The following is a 16,547-nucleotide window of genomic DNA, read 5'->3' as shown; positions in this document are numbered from 1 at the left end:
TATAACTCCCTGGCACAACACATAGTATTATGATTGTTGTTTAATATAGAAATTCAAAAGATATATAAATCCATTAAAATTATTATTGTATATTTTCCCTTTATAACTAACTGTCAGGGGAAATAATTCAAATTTCATGATAACAGAGGAGTAAAATCAAAAGAAGGACTAGGACATAGGGAGTTAACATGGTAGAAGATTAGAGGTGACAAAGGAGGTATTTCTGGTAATTTTGATTCCTTGTATACACATGAGAAAACCCTTTCCAACTTGATATTTTCTTCATCTACAGATGGGTCAGTTTCAAAGTACTTTATTGATAGTCATTTCTAATTAGTGGGATATTGAGTTAGAAATCTGAGGGTTTCATCTATACTTTGCTCGTTTGATATCCCCTTGAGCATTTTTTCCACCTCTTCTAGGTAATAGCTGTCTTTAACCTGCTTTCTCATACAATGAGATAATATCCAGGTTTAAGAGGAATATAGAATACTTATACTTATACTTATTGTTTTTTAACAGTTTGAAAGTGGAACTATGGGATTGAAGTTCTGATCACTGTAGTTGGGGAAAGATTGTAACAGTATATCATAATTCAATAAATTTTCTTTTTACTTATTATTTAACTGCATAGGTGCTATAGTAAGAGATTATTAATCATGCAACTATGTTTGGCTGAGATTTACATCTTTAAGAATTTCTGGTCATATAATTATTATATCTACATTTCATTTCCCCTTGTTTTACACTTGAGTAATATCACCTTTGATAGCTATTAGCTATTAATCTCTCTGGTTCTTTTGCTATCCATATCCATACAATAAATTAATAGTAAATATTGCCAGAAATGAAGTCATTATAATGGTATATATATTTTCTAATAACAAAAGGTCTTAAATTTTATGTAATTAGTGTTTCTAATTAATGCTGGTGAAAATAGTTATATAATAGTTATATAAACAGGTAAAAATTTCAGCATGACTATTTGTACACTTTGCAGGTAACTCATGTATGAATTGGATGTTCATGGTCTTATCATAAGAAAATAAAATAGTTTAATCATAAAAGAAAGAATCACTTGTTGGAACTTCATTATAAAACTCTTTTCTATCAGAATATGATTCTATATAATGATGGTTTATCATGAATTCTGTCCAAGGAATTTTATTTACTGAATTACTAAAATAATTTGTATTAAATTGGTAATAGCTATAATGTATTCCCTGGGTCCTGAGTACAGCATGGAAGCTTCAAAATATTCTAAATGAATATCTTTTATCTGTTATTTCCCCCCTAGAGCAGAGCAGCTAGAAATGATATCTACATTAACACAGAGAAATTGCTATTTGAAAATACCTTAGAGTTGAGAATTTCAATTCAGTAATTGTATAATAATTTGCTCTAGGAAATTACATTCCTTGCCAAATACTCCAAAAAAGGTCAATCTTACCCAGAACTTGTTCTCTGAGCTGAATATGATTTGTATTATGGTATCAACTAACAACATTTTTACATGGTGGTCAAATTTTTATATAATTTGAACATTTAAGTTTTGAAATATTAAAGCACTTTAGTATCTTATTAGTTTTCCTCTTGTTTTTTAACATTTTTTATAAAGTTCTTTTAACTTTTTCTTGTGGAGACCATCTTTGAAATATTTGGAGATCAGATTTGAGTTCTAAGTAAAGAGACAGAAATATAGGATACTTTAAGCAAACTGAAGAAGATGGCTTAGTTTATATTGAGTGAATGTTTTACCTATTAGAAACTCAATGATAAAGGTAAATTAAAAACCCAGAGTCATTTTTTCCCCTAAAAATTCATAAAGTCTGTGTGTTTGATTTCATGTTAATAAAGTAATGAAATGTCCTCCTTTTATTTCAACCTCATAATATGAATTGCATATGTTTTTTAAAATACATCCTATTTGGGCTTGTACTCTGATTTCTTTAAATCTATGTAAAATGACAAATAACAAAAATAATTGCTTACAATTACATAACATATTATAGCTTACAACAATAGTTATTATTCCTATTTGAGAAGAAAGCTGATTCAAAAATACTAAGTAACTTTCTCACAGTTTTATATTTCTAGAAAGTATTGAAGTCAAATTTGAATAAGGGACTTTAAAACTTGGAAGCTTAGTGCTCTTTCTATTATATAAAACAGAAACATGTAAAGAATTAATATTTAAGTAATATTAATGTAAATGCTTGTTAGAAATTTGAAATTGGATAATCTTGAAATTTTCATAGTTTAAAAGTAAGATATAAAGTTTAGCTTCTCTTTTTAATTTAAATAAGAACTACTGAGACATGCTTTTTTTTAAACCTGCTTATCTCATTGTATTTATCAGTACCAATAATTGCGATTGGTGTTGTTATTTTAAATTTTTGTGTGAATTAATTGGCATTTAAGTTATTTTTATTTTTAACTTGGTTGACCAAATTTGCAAAATTCAATTTTCCTCTTTCCCTCATTCTATGTGAATAAAAAATAAAATAAAATAAAGTAACTTTTTTTCTTTTTAGCAGATAGTCATTGTCATGCAAAACAAATTTGCCTTCCTTTTAGAAATAAATTTATGTTTCTTTTCAACATATATTAGATTTTCCAATTGTCTAGCCTTCTACATAGTGAAGTAGGTAATTTCTTAATAAGATGAATCTGAACTGAATTCAAAGCTCACAGCTTTGTCTCTCAACTAGTAAATATTATATTCAGCTTTGGTATCCATAGAACTTGAGGGTTCTTTTTTGTTCTAAAGTAATAAATTATATTTCTGTGAACATAACAGCAAACTGAGAGTAAAGAATATGGATCTTTTGTAGCCCCAAGACCAATATCTTGACTACACTGGGACAAATCACTTTTCTCTGGCTTTTATTGCCTTCTTCATTAACATGAAATGGTTAGACCAGGTGATACTTGAGGTTCCTTCTAGGTCAGATATTCTTTGATTCTAAATTGCTTTGGTTCATTCTTTATTAGTTTCTCTTAATCAAAGGAATAGTTGTTCACTGAAATTAAAAGGCTATCCATTTATGAAGTGTGCAATTACAAAGTGATTTATTCCATGTGAATGATTTTTTTTCAGTATACCATGTTCTATTAGCATCTTCATCAGTAGAGTATGCTTTATTTAAAAAAAAATTAACATCATGGATCCCTGTAGAACTCAAATGTATTATGAAAAAAGATCAGCCATTTAAAATGTAAAATTATAGATATTTGAAAATGTATCATGTCATCAAAATAGTCAAATAAAATTCATCTTTTGTTTCTTTCTGTGGTCTGGAAAGAAATGTTATAAATAACAGGAAAAGAAGAGACAGGTATTAATTAGGAAATTATCATTCTTTAGTATCAGCAAGCAACAAATAGAAACCATATTGTGAGCATTTAGGAAAATGGTCATTATGGAAATTCCTGATTCTAAGCAACTCACAGAACCTTTTTTTTGGGGGGGGGATAGATTATTTAAATTCATTCTTCAGTATTAGCTAGAATCCAGGAGACATCTCTAAAGTTGTTTAATGTTCACAACTATAGAACTTATAAGAACTTTTTAGAAATCCTCTTCAGTTTTTGTCATTGTTGTGACTCAAATAAGTATTTCTAAGAAAGCTTAATTGAGTAAGAACTTATAGGAACTGTTTTCTGGAAATAATTCTAGCACAAAATGATATATTTTTCTCCTAGAAAATTTAAGCATTAGGTATTGATGAATATATTTTGTGGGAATAGTATATAAGAGCAATGGAGCCATCATGTATATATTTATGCCCTTGGGTAGATGTGTACAGACACTGGTACATATTTGTAGCTCCCATTTTATTTTTACTAGAGATGTTAGACATTCATTTATTAATATATTACAATTCCATGTATGGGAATTTCTATCCCTCCTTTTCTCTGCAAATGGGGAACCGGCTATAGGCCTTAAATAGACATTTAACTACCTCTTTTCTGCATTTCATAGGAATCCTAGGATTTTACAGCTGGAAGGGACGTTAGAGATCATCTAGTCCAATGACCTCATTTTGTAGATGAGGAAATCTCAAAGTAAGGGCATGACTTCAAAGTATTTAATAACCTAGCCATTGATATGCAATAAATTAGAAGTCTAGTGTCAGCTACAAAGCAAATTTTAAATATATTCTGTATTAATCTACTATTTAAATTTACTTACTAGATTATTTCTATGTCATAAATATAGTCAACCCAATTTTAGAACTATCTATTCCAGAATAGTAAATATTGGAATTACTTATGTTGCCTAGAATCTCATAAGAATATAAATTTCTTCAGAAGAGGGAATATTTATATGTTTACAGATACAAATTTATAATGTTTACATATATATTCTTTGCATTTGTAGTCTTGGTGATTAGCAAAATGCCTAATACATAGTATGTGAACAATCAATGTATGTTGATTAATTGATTAGTGAATTCCATTATTTTCATTTCCTTTTCTTTACTGTCTCAGGAAACAAGAGTTTGATAGCAGTCATCATCCAAAGCAACCAGGGAAACCTCCAGATCCTGGGCGTCCTGGACAACCCACCCTCAGTAAAAGTAGAACAACAGATACTTTGAGAACTGAGCAGAAATCTCCTGGAAGAAGCCCTTCTACTACTAGCCTGAGAGAATCTAAATCGAGAACAGATTTTAAAGAAGAACAAAAGTCAAGTATTATGCCTAGCTTTCTCACAGATTCTAACCCATTAAGTGCTGTCTCCTCTGTTGTAAATAAATTTAACCCATTTGATTTGATATCAGACTCTGATGTATCCCAGGAAGAAACCACTAGGAAACAAAAAGTTGTTCAGAAGGAACCGGCGAAACCTGAAGGCATCACAAAACCCCTATCTCAACAGCAGTCCCCTAAACCAATTACAAAGCCACAAGGGCCTCCCAAAGTTACATCTCAGCCAGCTGGTACTACCAAACCAATACCTCCTCAACAACCTGGAAAAACTAAACCTCAATCTGTTGGGACAGGAAAGCCAACTCAAATTTTAGGGTCTACAGAAGAAGAAACTTCACGATCAGAACAGACAAAGTCACCAGTCCAACAACGAGGTCCAACCAAGACTCAACCAGATCCTTCAAAATCAGATCCTGCTAAATTAGTATCACAAGGCCCATCTAAAACATATTCCCAGCAACCGGGGCCTACAAAATCACCTGCCCAACAACCGGACCCAATAAAACCACCTGCTCAGCAGCCTGGGCCAACAAAACCTCCCACTCAGCAGCCTGGGCCAATAAAACCTCCCACTCAGCAGCCTGGGCCAATGAAACCTCCCATTCAGCAGCCTGGGCCAACGAAACCTCCCACTCAGCAGCCTGGGCCAACAAAACCTCCCCCTCAACAGCCAGTGCCCACAAAACTGACCGCTCATCAGACTGGGGCTTCAAAACCCCCCACCCAGCAGCCTGGGCCTTCAAAACCCCCCACCCAGCAGCCAGGGATCACAAAACCTCCTGCCCAACAGTTAGGACCCACAAAACCCCCTTCTCAACAGCCAGGCTCAACAAAACCCCTTGGTCAGCAGACTACAAAACCCTCAAGCCAACAAGCAGAGCCTGGAAAACCTTTGCAACCACAACCAACTTCATCCCCATCTGCAGCACTGACGTCAGCCCAGGGTCCCCCCAAAACCTTTTGTCCTCTTTGCACTACTACAGAACTTCTGCTCCACACTCCGGAAAAGGCCAATTATAATACTTGCACTCAGTGTCAAACAATTGTCTGTAGCCTGTGTGGGTTCAGTCCCCCACATATAACAGAGGTCAGTATATTTATTGTGGTTTCTCATTCTAGACTTAGTGAACCTGGATAATAATGCTGAAATGGTATTTTTCAAAACAGTCTCATGGTTTTGATTTCATGTCACTCTTTATTAAACACAGGCAAAAGATGGAAAGCATATTATTAGATATCTAGCTAATATCTAGCTAAACTCCTTTACTTTATGTATGAGGAAGATTAGGCCCTTAAAAAGTTGTTACTTCCCTCAGGCTATATATACAGAACAAGTTGGGATGCAAATAGAGATCATGTCTAATAAGCATTACTCTTTTTTCTACTCTATTGCTGAGCTATATTTGTCATTTGTCATAATATGATGCATACTTCTTAAACACATTAATGTGAACTATGATCACTACATTGTTGATATCAATTATATCAAATTTTTTTTTCCTGAGGTACTGTATGAATTTTAGGCAATTTGACAGTTGGTTTTGTATCACCAATCACCAAGTATTTATTGAATACTGTACCTATTGTGCATCTAACTGAGTGTTACAGCTCTCTATCTAAAAGCAAAAGGATGTTTTAATAGGTGGCAAATCTTTACTTAAAAGAAAAAATATTACATGGCAAAATCATGAAGCAAACTATAGTGACAGCAAATTGTGAAGGTTTCAGTGGTAATGATAGCCTAATTGTATTTAAAAAGGGATGTTATTGACCTAGAGCTGAAAAATATAGGGATCTGATGTTCAGGTAGTAGATAGGACCTAGTTTATTTTTTACAGTGAATGGACTATCCCTGAAGGAAGACAATGGCATTGCCTAGTCAGGATGGAGAACAGCTAGTTAGTGGGCAGCCAGAGCACTTTGGAAACTGAGTGAGGGACAGACAGTGGAGTGGATAAGCCTGAATTCATAGACATTTTAATTTAAAGCCTTATACAGATTAAATATCTCCCAGAGAGAAGGCTTCTATACAATGGTCATAATGAATAAAAATCAGTATTACTAACCATTATTGTTATTAATTACAAATCTAATTTCCATTAGTGATCATAATTGTAAATAATAAGAATAACGTATATTCAGAAGGTGTTCTTTTAATGTATTTATAATCTTACCAATATATTATAATGTAGCTTACTATTGTCTATGCTGTTGTGTCTTAATACAATTATTAATTAAGTACAGTACTTTTCCTAAAACAGCTGGTGAGATCAATGGTACATTCTTAATACCCCTTTACAGTTATGAAAAAGGAGAATTAGAGAAATTGTATTGCACCTATTTCACAGAGCCAGATTTCCTGTCACCTATTTTTTTTTTTTTTTTTGCATGATGAAACTTCTCTAGCAATGAATAATTATTCAATCAGTATGTTTTGGAACTTTGGACCAGCCATGTATTGGTACCAAGGTAAAGATAAATAAGATATTTTTGACCTTAAGTAGTTTGAAATTATAAAATCATAGAATTTAGGAAAGAAAATTTTTCTTACAGATCATTTAGTAAAGAGGCCTCAGTTTCTTGATAAAGAAACTGAAGCAGAGACAGGTGAATTTGGTGAGGTTACATAGGTAGCAAATGGCATGATATGATGGTAATTTATTACTATAACTGAAAAAAATAATATTTTGAATAATTACATCTTATGATGTGACCCTTAAAGACCACGACAACTTCTGGTGGACTCAGTTGCCTCTTAAAAGTTATCAGAAAATCATTGTCTTTGGTCCAGAGACTCTTGCATTTTCTTTAAACTTGTTAATGTTTTATTCTTAGTGTAAAGCCCTAACCAGTTTGAGTTGTTTCCTCTGGTCCAAAGATCAGATTTGTCATAACCAATTCATAATTATTTTTTCCTCTAGGAATCTTGTTGCCTGCTTCCCATACCTATTTTCCTTCTCACTTCTCCCAATTATTACATTATCTAGATTTCCACATGTGTTTTTTAGGATTTGTTAAAAAGATAAATATTAGATATAAAGTTACCATAATAAGACTCTATGTCACCAAAAGCTCATTAAATGAAAACTAGAATAGACTAGATTTTGCTTAATTTGTTAAGTGATCCTCTTAAGTTCACTAGCTTAGCCTAATAATTTTTTAGATCTAGAAACTATTGCCCCTTATACTGTTGTTGATCTGATGTAGCTGACATCCTTTGTATCAGAGAATCTCCTTTTGAATAGCATGACGCTTAGCCCATCTGAGTGTTCATTCATTTGTCTTAGAATAGCTTTTAGCCAATCATGTTACTTACTAATTTCAAGCAGTTTTTGTTATTTCACTGTCATTCCTTTTCCTAAATGGCTACTACCTTCAAAAATTGATGACACTGACCATGTAGAAACCTCTTTCCTTAAATCAAAATGAGAAAGGGGAAAATAAAATAAATCCTTACACTTTTGACTCAGAAAAAAGAATGCTTCAACTTGATATTCAATTCATGCATAGAATTCATAAAATATGCCTTTTTTTCAAAAAGATCACATGTAAACACACACACACATATATATGTAGTATATATATATGTATATATGTGTATATATATACACACACACTACATATATATACAAATATAAATTAGAAAGGTAATTAGGAACATGTTAAAAAATTTTTGAACTGAGTAATGATACAATTCTAGTTATGCTTAAGGAAGATTAATCAGGCTATATATTGAATGGATTAGAGAAAAGAACAACTGGAATTTGGGTGGCTAGTTAGAAAGGCATTGTATTAATACCTACTAAAAGCTGTTAGTTCCTACACACAGTATTTGGAGGTAGGGAATCTAGATTTAAATCCTGGGACTACCCATGTGATTGCTTTTAATCTTCATTTGTAAAAAAAAGCACAGGACTCTTATCTAGTCATAATTCATATGATCTTAAGATGAAACTGATGATAATATAAAAGATAGGATGGAGGTGAGATACCATGTTAGTAAATTCGCTAGGATTTGATGATTAATTAAATATGAGGGATAAGAAAGAAGTAGGAAATGACTTTTGATTCTGGATGAAGTGACACATTTCTTAAAATAAGTGATTAATTCTTACTTCAAATGATTTCTGCTCTCATTAATATAGGTACTTTTCCCAATGCTACACATCCACAATCCACCCACATCTTATTTTGGGAAGCTTTTACCAATGCTTTTTAATAAATATTTGATCAGGGGTCAGTCCAATATGTTGGAGATCTTCATTTTGGTTCCTTAATATCACATGAATATCATTCCAGCAAATAAGTGGTTCATCAGTCATGCTGTACTCTTACCACACCTTATATTACGGACATTCATCCCTTTCATCATTGGACAAAATGCTCACCACATTTCCCTATAGTGACTTCTTGATGACCCTAAATTTTGATTCTTTAGAGATCATGGTAGACTAAAATTCATGGTCTCATAGTTTCACCAAAAGAATATTTGTTTCAGAAAATATAGAAGCATGCACTTTTGAAAGGGCAGCAACTTCTCAAATGCAATTTAACTTGTTCTCTTTCTCTTTTTCTATTCTGGGCCTATGTTATTGTCCTTTTCTGCAGTGACTGCCAGAAATATGTCTTACTGTTCTAGTTCACTGGATCATGCATATTGATCAAGAATATCATGCTATAGAAAATAGGTACTTTTTCATTCGTTTGTTTTTTCTTGGTAGCTTAGCCTGAACTTTTTTGAGTGTTTGGGAATCTTATTCAGAAATCTTTGTAATATCATAGAACTTGCTGCAGTCAGCACAATGTTATTTGTAAACAGCATCTGAAGAACTTAACCATTTTTAGGGAATCTCTCTTCCACCTTTGTTGAAACCATCTCTCCCTGTTTTGTGTTTTATTTTACCTTATTAATTGGGCCAAGAAATACTGAGGAAAGCTATCTTTGCTATTTCTTTCAAGAAATCCTATATAATCTCAAAAGATACATAAGCTGCACTTTTGAAGAGCTTTTAAAATTTCATTTTTTTCCTTTATGAAATCAGATGAATTTTTATATTAAAGAAATAACAAATGCTGGGGGAGATTTTAGTCTCTGAACTATTCAAGTAGTTATGTGACTATAAATCTGCAGTTTACTATAGAAGATTATTTTTAAAAGACCGTATTTGTTTTCATCAAGTACATGCTTGATACACATATGTAGATTGTATTTATAAAGATTTTTGTAGATATGGAAGAATTGTATATTGACAAGTTGTTACTGATATCTTCTGAATTAACTTTTTTTTTTAATTGCAGTTCAATTTGAATTTTTCTAATAATATATGATCTTTGGCTCTTTCAGATATCTCAAGAGGCATTTTATTATGTGTCAAGTATTTACCAGGCACTATGTTAGGTAGTGGGTATACAGAGACAAAAATAAAAGTACTTCTCCTCAATAACCTTACATTCTGTCAGGGGGAGCAACATCTCCACAGAAGAGTTAAGTATAATTTAGACACAAATAGATGAAAGGTATTGGGGTAGGAATGTAGGAGCAGGCATTGGAAGTTTTTCATAGATTATTTGAGGGAAATGCTATTTTGAGCTTTCAATGACAGTAAGGATTCTATAGATATAGGTAAGAGGACTGTGCACTGCAGAGAAGTCTAGGCAAAGAGATGAAGAAAGAAGATGAATTGTCACATATGGTGAATTACAAGGAAACCAATTTGGTGAGAATATAAAGGACATGAAGGAGGTTAAGCTAGAACAATCCTTTAAAGATAGAATAAAGCCAAATTGAGAGGGGCTTTCAAGTTATAAAGAAGGCCTTATTTATTTATTTTTAGTGGAAGCAAGATAGAACCATTAATGTTTCTTGAAAAGGAAAGTGATATGGGTAAGACTTGTTTTTAGAAGATCAGCTTGGCAGTGATGTGAAGCAGAGACAGGAAGCGGAGAGACCAACTAGAAGACCATTGCAATTTTCTAGGTGAAAAGTGATAAAAACCTGATCTAATGTAATATCTATGTGAGAAAAGAGAAGGGAATGAAATGAGAAATTTCATTTATAACAGTCAACATTTCAGGAGCAAGGCAGAATAAAAATTAGGCCTGATTTTAAGGTTTTTCAACCTCCATGATTAAGATAGTGATTCTTTTGACATAAATATGGAAATGAAAAAGAAGGGAAGAGTCCTGAGAAAAGGATAAAGAGTTCAGTTCTGTATTTATTGTTATGAGATGTCTATGGGATAACCAGTTAGAAATGTCCCATTAGCAGTTATAGCAGTTGTGAGATCAAAGTTCAGGAAAAAAAAAAGATTAGAAATGGATAGATCAAGGAGTCATTTGCATTAATATTATTGTTTTTTTTTTAATTTTTTATTTAATAATTACATTATATTGACACTCATTTCTGTTCCGATTTTTTTTTCCCCTCCCTCCCTCCACCCCCTCCCCTAGATGGCAAGCAGTCCTTTATATGTTGGATATGTTGCAGTATATCCTAGATACAATATATGTTTGCAGAACCGAACAGTTCTCTTGTTGCGTAGGGAGAATTGGATTCAGAAGGTATAAATAATCCGGGAAGAAAAACAAAAATGCAGATAGTTCACATTCGTTTCCCAGTGTTCTTTCTTTGGTTGTAGCTGCTTTTGTCCGTCATTTATCAATTGAAACTCAGGTCTCTTTGTCAAAGAAATCCACTTCCATCAAAATATGTCCTCATACAATATCGTTGTCGAAGTGTATAATGATCTCCTGGTTCTGCTCATTTCACTTAGCATCAGTTCATGTAGGTCTCTCCAAGCCTCTCTGTATTCATCCTGCTGGTCATTTCTTACAGAACAATAATATTCCATAACATTCATATACCACAATTTACCCAGCCATTCTCCAATTGATGGGCATCCATTCATTTTCCAGTTTCTAGCCACTACAAACAGGGCTGCTACAAACATTTTGGCACATACAGGTCCCTTTCCCTTCTTTAGTATTTCTTTGGGATATAAGCCCAATAGAAACACTGCTGGATCAAAGGATATGCACATTTTGATAATTTTTTGGGCATAATTCCAGATTGCTCTCCAGAATGGTTGGATTCGTTCACAACTCCACCAACAATGCATTAGTGTCCCAGTTTTCCCGCATCCCCTCCAACATTCATCATTATTTTTTCCTGTCATCTTAGCCAATCTGACAGGTGTGTAGTGGTATCTCAGAGTTGTCTTAATTTGCATTTCTCTGATCAATAATGATTTGGAACACTCTTTCATATGAGTGGTAATAGTTTCAATCTCATCCTCTGAAAATTGTCTGTTCATATCCTTTGACCATTTATCAATTGGAGAATGGCTTGATTTCTTATAAATTTGAGTCAGTTCTCTATATATTTTGGAAATGAGGCCTTTATCAGAACCTTTAACTGTGAAAATGTTTTCCCAGTTTGTTGCTTCCCTTCTAATCTTGTTTGCATTAGTTTTATTTGTACAAAAGCTTTTTAATTTGATGTAATCGAAATTTTCTATTCTGTGATCAGTAATGGTCTCTAGTTCATCTTTGGTCACAAATTTCTTTCTCCTCCACAAGTCTGAGAGATAAACTATTCTATGTTCCTCTAATTTATTTATAGTCTCGTTCTTTATGCCTAGGTCATAGACCCATTTTGATCTTATCTTGGTATATGGTGTTAAGTGTGGGTCCATGCCTAATTTCTGCCATACTAATTTCCAATTATCCCAGCAGTTTTTATCAAATAATGAATTCTTTTCCCAGAAGTTAGGGGCTTTGGGTTTGTCAAACACTAGATTGCTATAATTGACTATTCTGTCTTGTGAGCCTAGCCTTTTCCACTGATCCACTAATCTATTTCTTAGCCAATACCAAATGGTTTTGGTGACTGCTGCTTTATAATATAATTTTAGATCAGGTACAGCTAGGCCACCTTCATTTGATTTTTTTTTCATTAATTCCCTTGAGATTCTCGACTTTTTATTGTTCCATATGAATTTTGTTGTTATTTTTTCTAGATCAATAAAATATTTTCTTGGAAGTCTGATTGGTATAGCACTAAATAAATAGATTAGTTTAGGGAGTATTGTCATCTTTATTATGTTCGCTCGGCCGATCCAAGAGCACTTAATATTTTTCCAATTATTTAAGTCTGACTTTATTTGTGTGGAGACTTTTTTATAATTTTGCTCATATAATTCCTGACTTTCCTTTGGTAGATAGATTCCCAAATATTTTATGGTATCAACAGTTATTCTGAATGGAATTTCTCTTTGTATCTCTTGCTGTTGGGTTTTGTTGGTGATGTATAAAAATGCTGAGGATTTATGGGGATTTATTTTGTAGCCAGCTACTTTGCTAAAATTATGAATTATTTCCAATAGCTTTTTGGTAGAATCTCTGGGGTTCTCTAGGTATACCATCATATCATCTGCAAAGAGTGATAGTTTGGTTTCCTCATTGCCTACTCTAATTCCTTTTATATCTTTCTCGACTCTTATTGCCGAGGCTAGTGTTTCTAATACGATATTAAATAATAATGGTGATAGTGGGCAACCTTGCTTCACTCCAGATCTTACTGGGAAAGGTTCCAGTTTTTCCCCATTGCATATGATGCTTACTGATGGTTTTAAATATATGCTCCTGACTATTTTAAGGAAAAGTCCATTTATTCCTATGCTCTCAAGTGTTTTTATTAGGAATGGATGTTGGATTTTATCAAATGCTTTTTCTGCATCTATTGAGATGATCATGTGGTTTTTGTTTGTTTGGTTATTGATATAGTCAATTATGCTAATAGTTTTCCTAATATTGAACCAGCCCTGCATTCCTGGTATAAATCCTACTTGGTCATAGTGTATTATCCTGGTGACAATTTTCTGTAATCTTTTTGCTAATATTTTATTTAAGATTTTAGCATCAATATTCATTAGGGAGATTGGTCTATAATTTTCTTTCTCTGTTTTCAGCCTACCTGGTTTAGGTATCAGTACCATATCTGTGTCATAAAAGGAGTTTGGTAGGACTCCTTCAATCCCTATTTTTTCAAATAGTTTATATAACATTGGAGTTAATTGTTCTTTAAATGTTTGGTAGAATTCACATGTAAATCCATCTGGTCCTGGGGATTTTTTCTTAGGGAGTTGATTGATAGTTTGTTCTATTTCTTTTTCTGAGATGGGACTGTTTAGGATATTTACTTCTTCCTCTGTTAGTTTGGGCAAGCTGTATTTTTGGAGGTATTTTTCTATTTCATTTAAGTTGTCGAATTTATTGGCATAAAGTTGGGCAAAGTAACTCCTAATTATTGCTCTAATTTCCTCTTCGTTAGTGGTGAGTTCTCCCTTTTCATTTTTAAGACTAACAATTTGATTTTCCTCTTTCCTTTTTTTAATCAGATTTACTAAGGGTTTGTCTATTTTGTTGGTTTTTTCATAGAACCAACTCTTAGTTTTATTAATCAATTCAATAGTTTTTTTACTTTCAATTTTATTGATCTCACCTTTTACTTTTAGAATTTCAAGTTTAGTGTTTGACTGGGGGTTTTTAATTTGTTCCTTTTCTAGCATTTTTAATTGCAAACCCAATTCATTGACCTTCTCTTTCTCTATTTTATACAAATAGGCCTCTAGAGATATGAAATTTCCCCTTATTACCGCTTTGGCTGCATCCCATACATTTTGGTATGATGTCTCATTATTATCGTTTTCTTGGGTGAAGTTATTAATTATGTCTATGATTTGCTGTTTTACCCAATCATTCTTTAGTATGAGATTATTTAGTTTCCAATTATTTTTTGGTCTACTTCCCCCTGCTTTTTTGTTGAATGTAATTTTCATTGCATCGTGGTCTGAAAAGGATGCATTTACTATTTCTGCCTTACTACATTTGAGTTTGAGGTTTTTATGTCCTAATATATGGTCAATTTTTGTATAGGTTCCATGAACTGCTGAAAAGAAAGTGTATTCCTTTCTGTCTCCATTACATTTTCTCCAGAGATCTATCATATCTAGCTTTTCTAGTATTCTGTTTACCTCTTTGACTTCTTTCTTATTTATTTTCTGGTTTGATTTATCTAATTCTGAGAGTGCAAGGTTAAGATCTCCCACTATTATAGTTTTACTGTCTATTTCTTCTTGCAGCTCTCTTAGTTTCTCTTTTAAGAATTTAGATGCTACCCCACTTGGTGCATATATGTTTAATATAGATAGTGCTTCATTATCCATGCTACCCTTTAGCAAGATATAGTGTCCTTCCTTATCTCTTTTAATTAGGTCAATTTTTGCTTTAGCTTGATCTGAGATCAGGATGGCTACCCCTGCTTTTTTGACTTCACCTGAAGCATAGTAGATTTTGCTCCAACCTTTTACCTTTAACCTGCATGTATCTCCCCGCTTCAGGTGTGTTTCCTGTAAACAACATATTGTAGGATTCTGGCTTTTAATCCATTCTGCTAACCGCTTCCTCTTTATGGGGGAGTTTACCCCGTTCACGTTTATGGTTAGAATGACCAATTCTGTATTACTTGCCATCTTGTTAACCCCGGTTTATGCTTTCCTCCCTTCTTTCCCTTTCCCCCCCTTCCAAGTATTAAGCTTGTGAGCACCCCTTGCTTCTCACAGCCCTCCCTTTTTAGTGTCCCTCCCCCCGCCTTAGAGTTCCTCCCCCTATCTTACCCCTTTCCCTCCCAGTTCCCGTATTCCCTTCCGCTTAGCTTATTCCTTCCCTTTCCACTTTTCCCTTCTCACTTTTCAATGAGATGGGAGAAGTTTCACCATAGATTGAATATGTCTTAAGATTTTTCACTTAAAGCCAATTCTGAAGGCAGTAAGATACCCACTATATTCATCCCCCTCCATTCTTTCTCTCAGATATAATAGGTTTCCTATGCCTCTTCATGAGATGTACTACCCCCACTTTACCCTTTTTCTGGTACAATGTCCTTTCCACATCAATTTCTAGAACAAGGTATACATGTATTCTTTATACATCTATATAGTCAAAATATAGTTCCCAAGATTAATCTTTACCTTTTTAGATTTCTCTTGAGTTCTATATTTGTAGATCAAACTTTTTGTTAAGTTCTGGTTTTTTCATCAGAAATAGATGAAATTCGCTTACTTCGTTGAATGTCCATCTTCTTCCCTGGAAAAAGATGCTCATTCTCGCTGGGTAAGTTATTTTTGGTTGCATACCAAGTTCCTTAGCCTTTCGGAATATCATATTCCAGGCCCTTCGATCTTTTAATGTGGATGCTGCCAGATCCTGGGTGATCCTTATTGTGGCTCCTTGATACTTGAATTGGGTTTTTCTAGCCGCTTGCAATATTTTTTCTTTCATCTGAGGGTTCTGGCATTTGGCCACTATATTCCTTGGTGTTTTGATTTTAGGATCCCTTTCAGTGGGTGATCGATGAATCCTTTCAATGTTTATTTTTTCCTCTGTTCCTATGACTTCTGGGCAGTTCTCTTTGATAATTTCCTGGAAGACAGTGTCCAGGCTCTTTTTTTCATCATGTTTTTCTGGGAGTCCAATGATTCTCAGATTGTCTCTCCTGGATCTGTTTTCCAGGTCTGTTGTCTTCCCCAGAAGGTATTTCACATTTTTCTCCATTGTTTGATTTTTTTGGATTTGCTTGACTGATTCTTCTTGTCTCCTCGAGTCATTCAATTCCACTTGTTCAATTCTGATTTTCAGTGAAGTATTCTCTTCACTCACTTTTTTAAAATCTTTCTCTAATTGTCCCATTGAGTTCTTTTGTTCTGTGGAATTTTTTTCCATTTCGCCAATTTTGTTTTTTAGAGAGCTGTTTTCTGTTTCCAGTTCACTAA

The 16,547-nt window shown here is 33.4% G+C and overlaps 1 protein-coding gene across 5 annotated transcripts in view; it reads left to right on the top strand.

Annotated features, from left to right (window-relative positions):
* PCLO (piccolo presynaptic cytomatrix protein) overlaps window positions 1-16,547 on the top strand; it is a 538,245-nt gene that overhangs the window by 3,253 nt on the left and 518,445 nt on the right. For all 5 annotated transcript variants that reach the window (XM_052001569.1, XM_052001566.1, XM_052001567.1 and 2 more), the window contains exon 2: window positions 4,495-5,803. In XM_052001569.1, coding sequence (XP_051857529.1) covers window positions 4,495-5,803 — 1,309 coding nt within the window. The remainder of the gene's footprint in view (window positions 1-4,494; window positions 5,804-16,547) is intronic.

The sequence above is a fragment of the Antechinus flavipes genome, chromosome 5, assembly GCF_016432865.1.
Source record: "Antechinus flavipes isolate AdamAnt ecotype Samford, QLD, Australia chromosome 5, AdamAnt_v2, whole genome shotgun sequence".
NCBI classification, from domain to species: Eukaryota; Metazoa; Chordata; class Mammalia; order Dasyuromorphia; family Dasyuridae; genus Antechinus; species Antechinus flavipes.
This window is presented reverse-complemented; position numbering and strand designations above follow the sequence as displayed.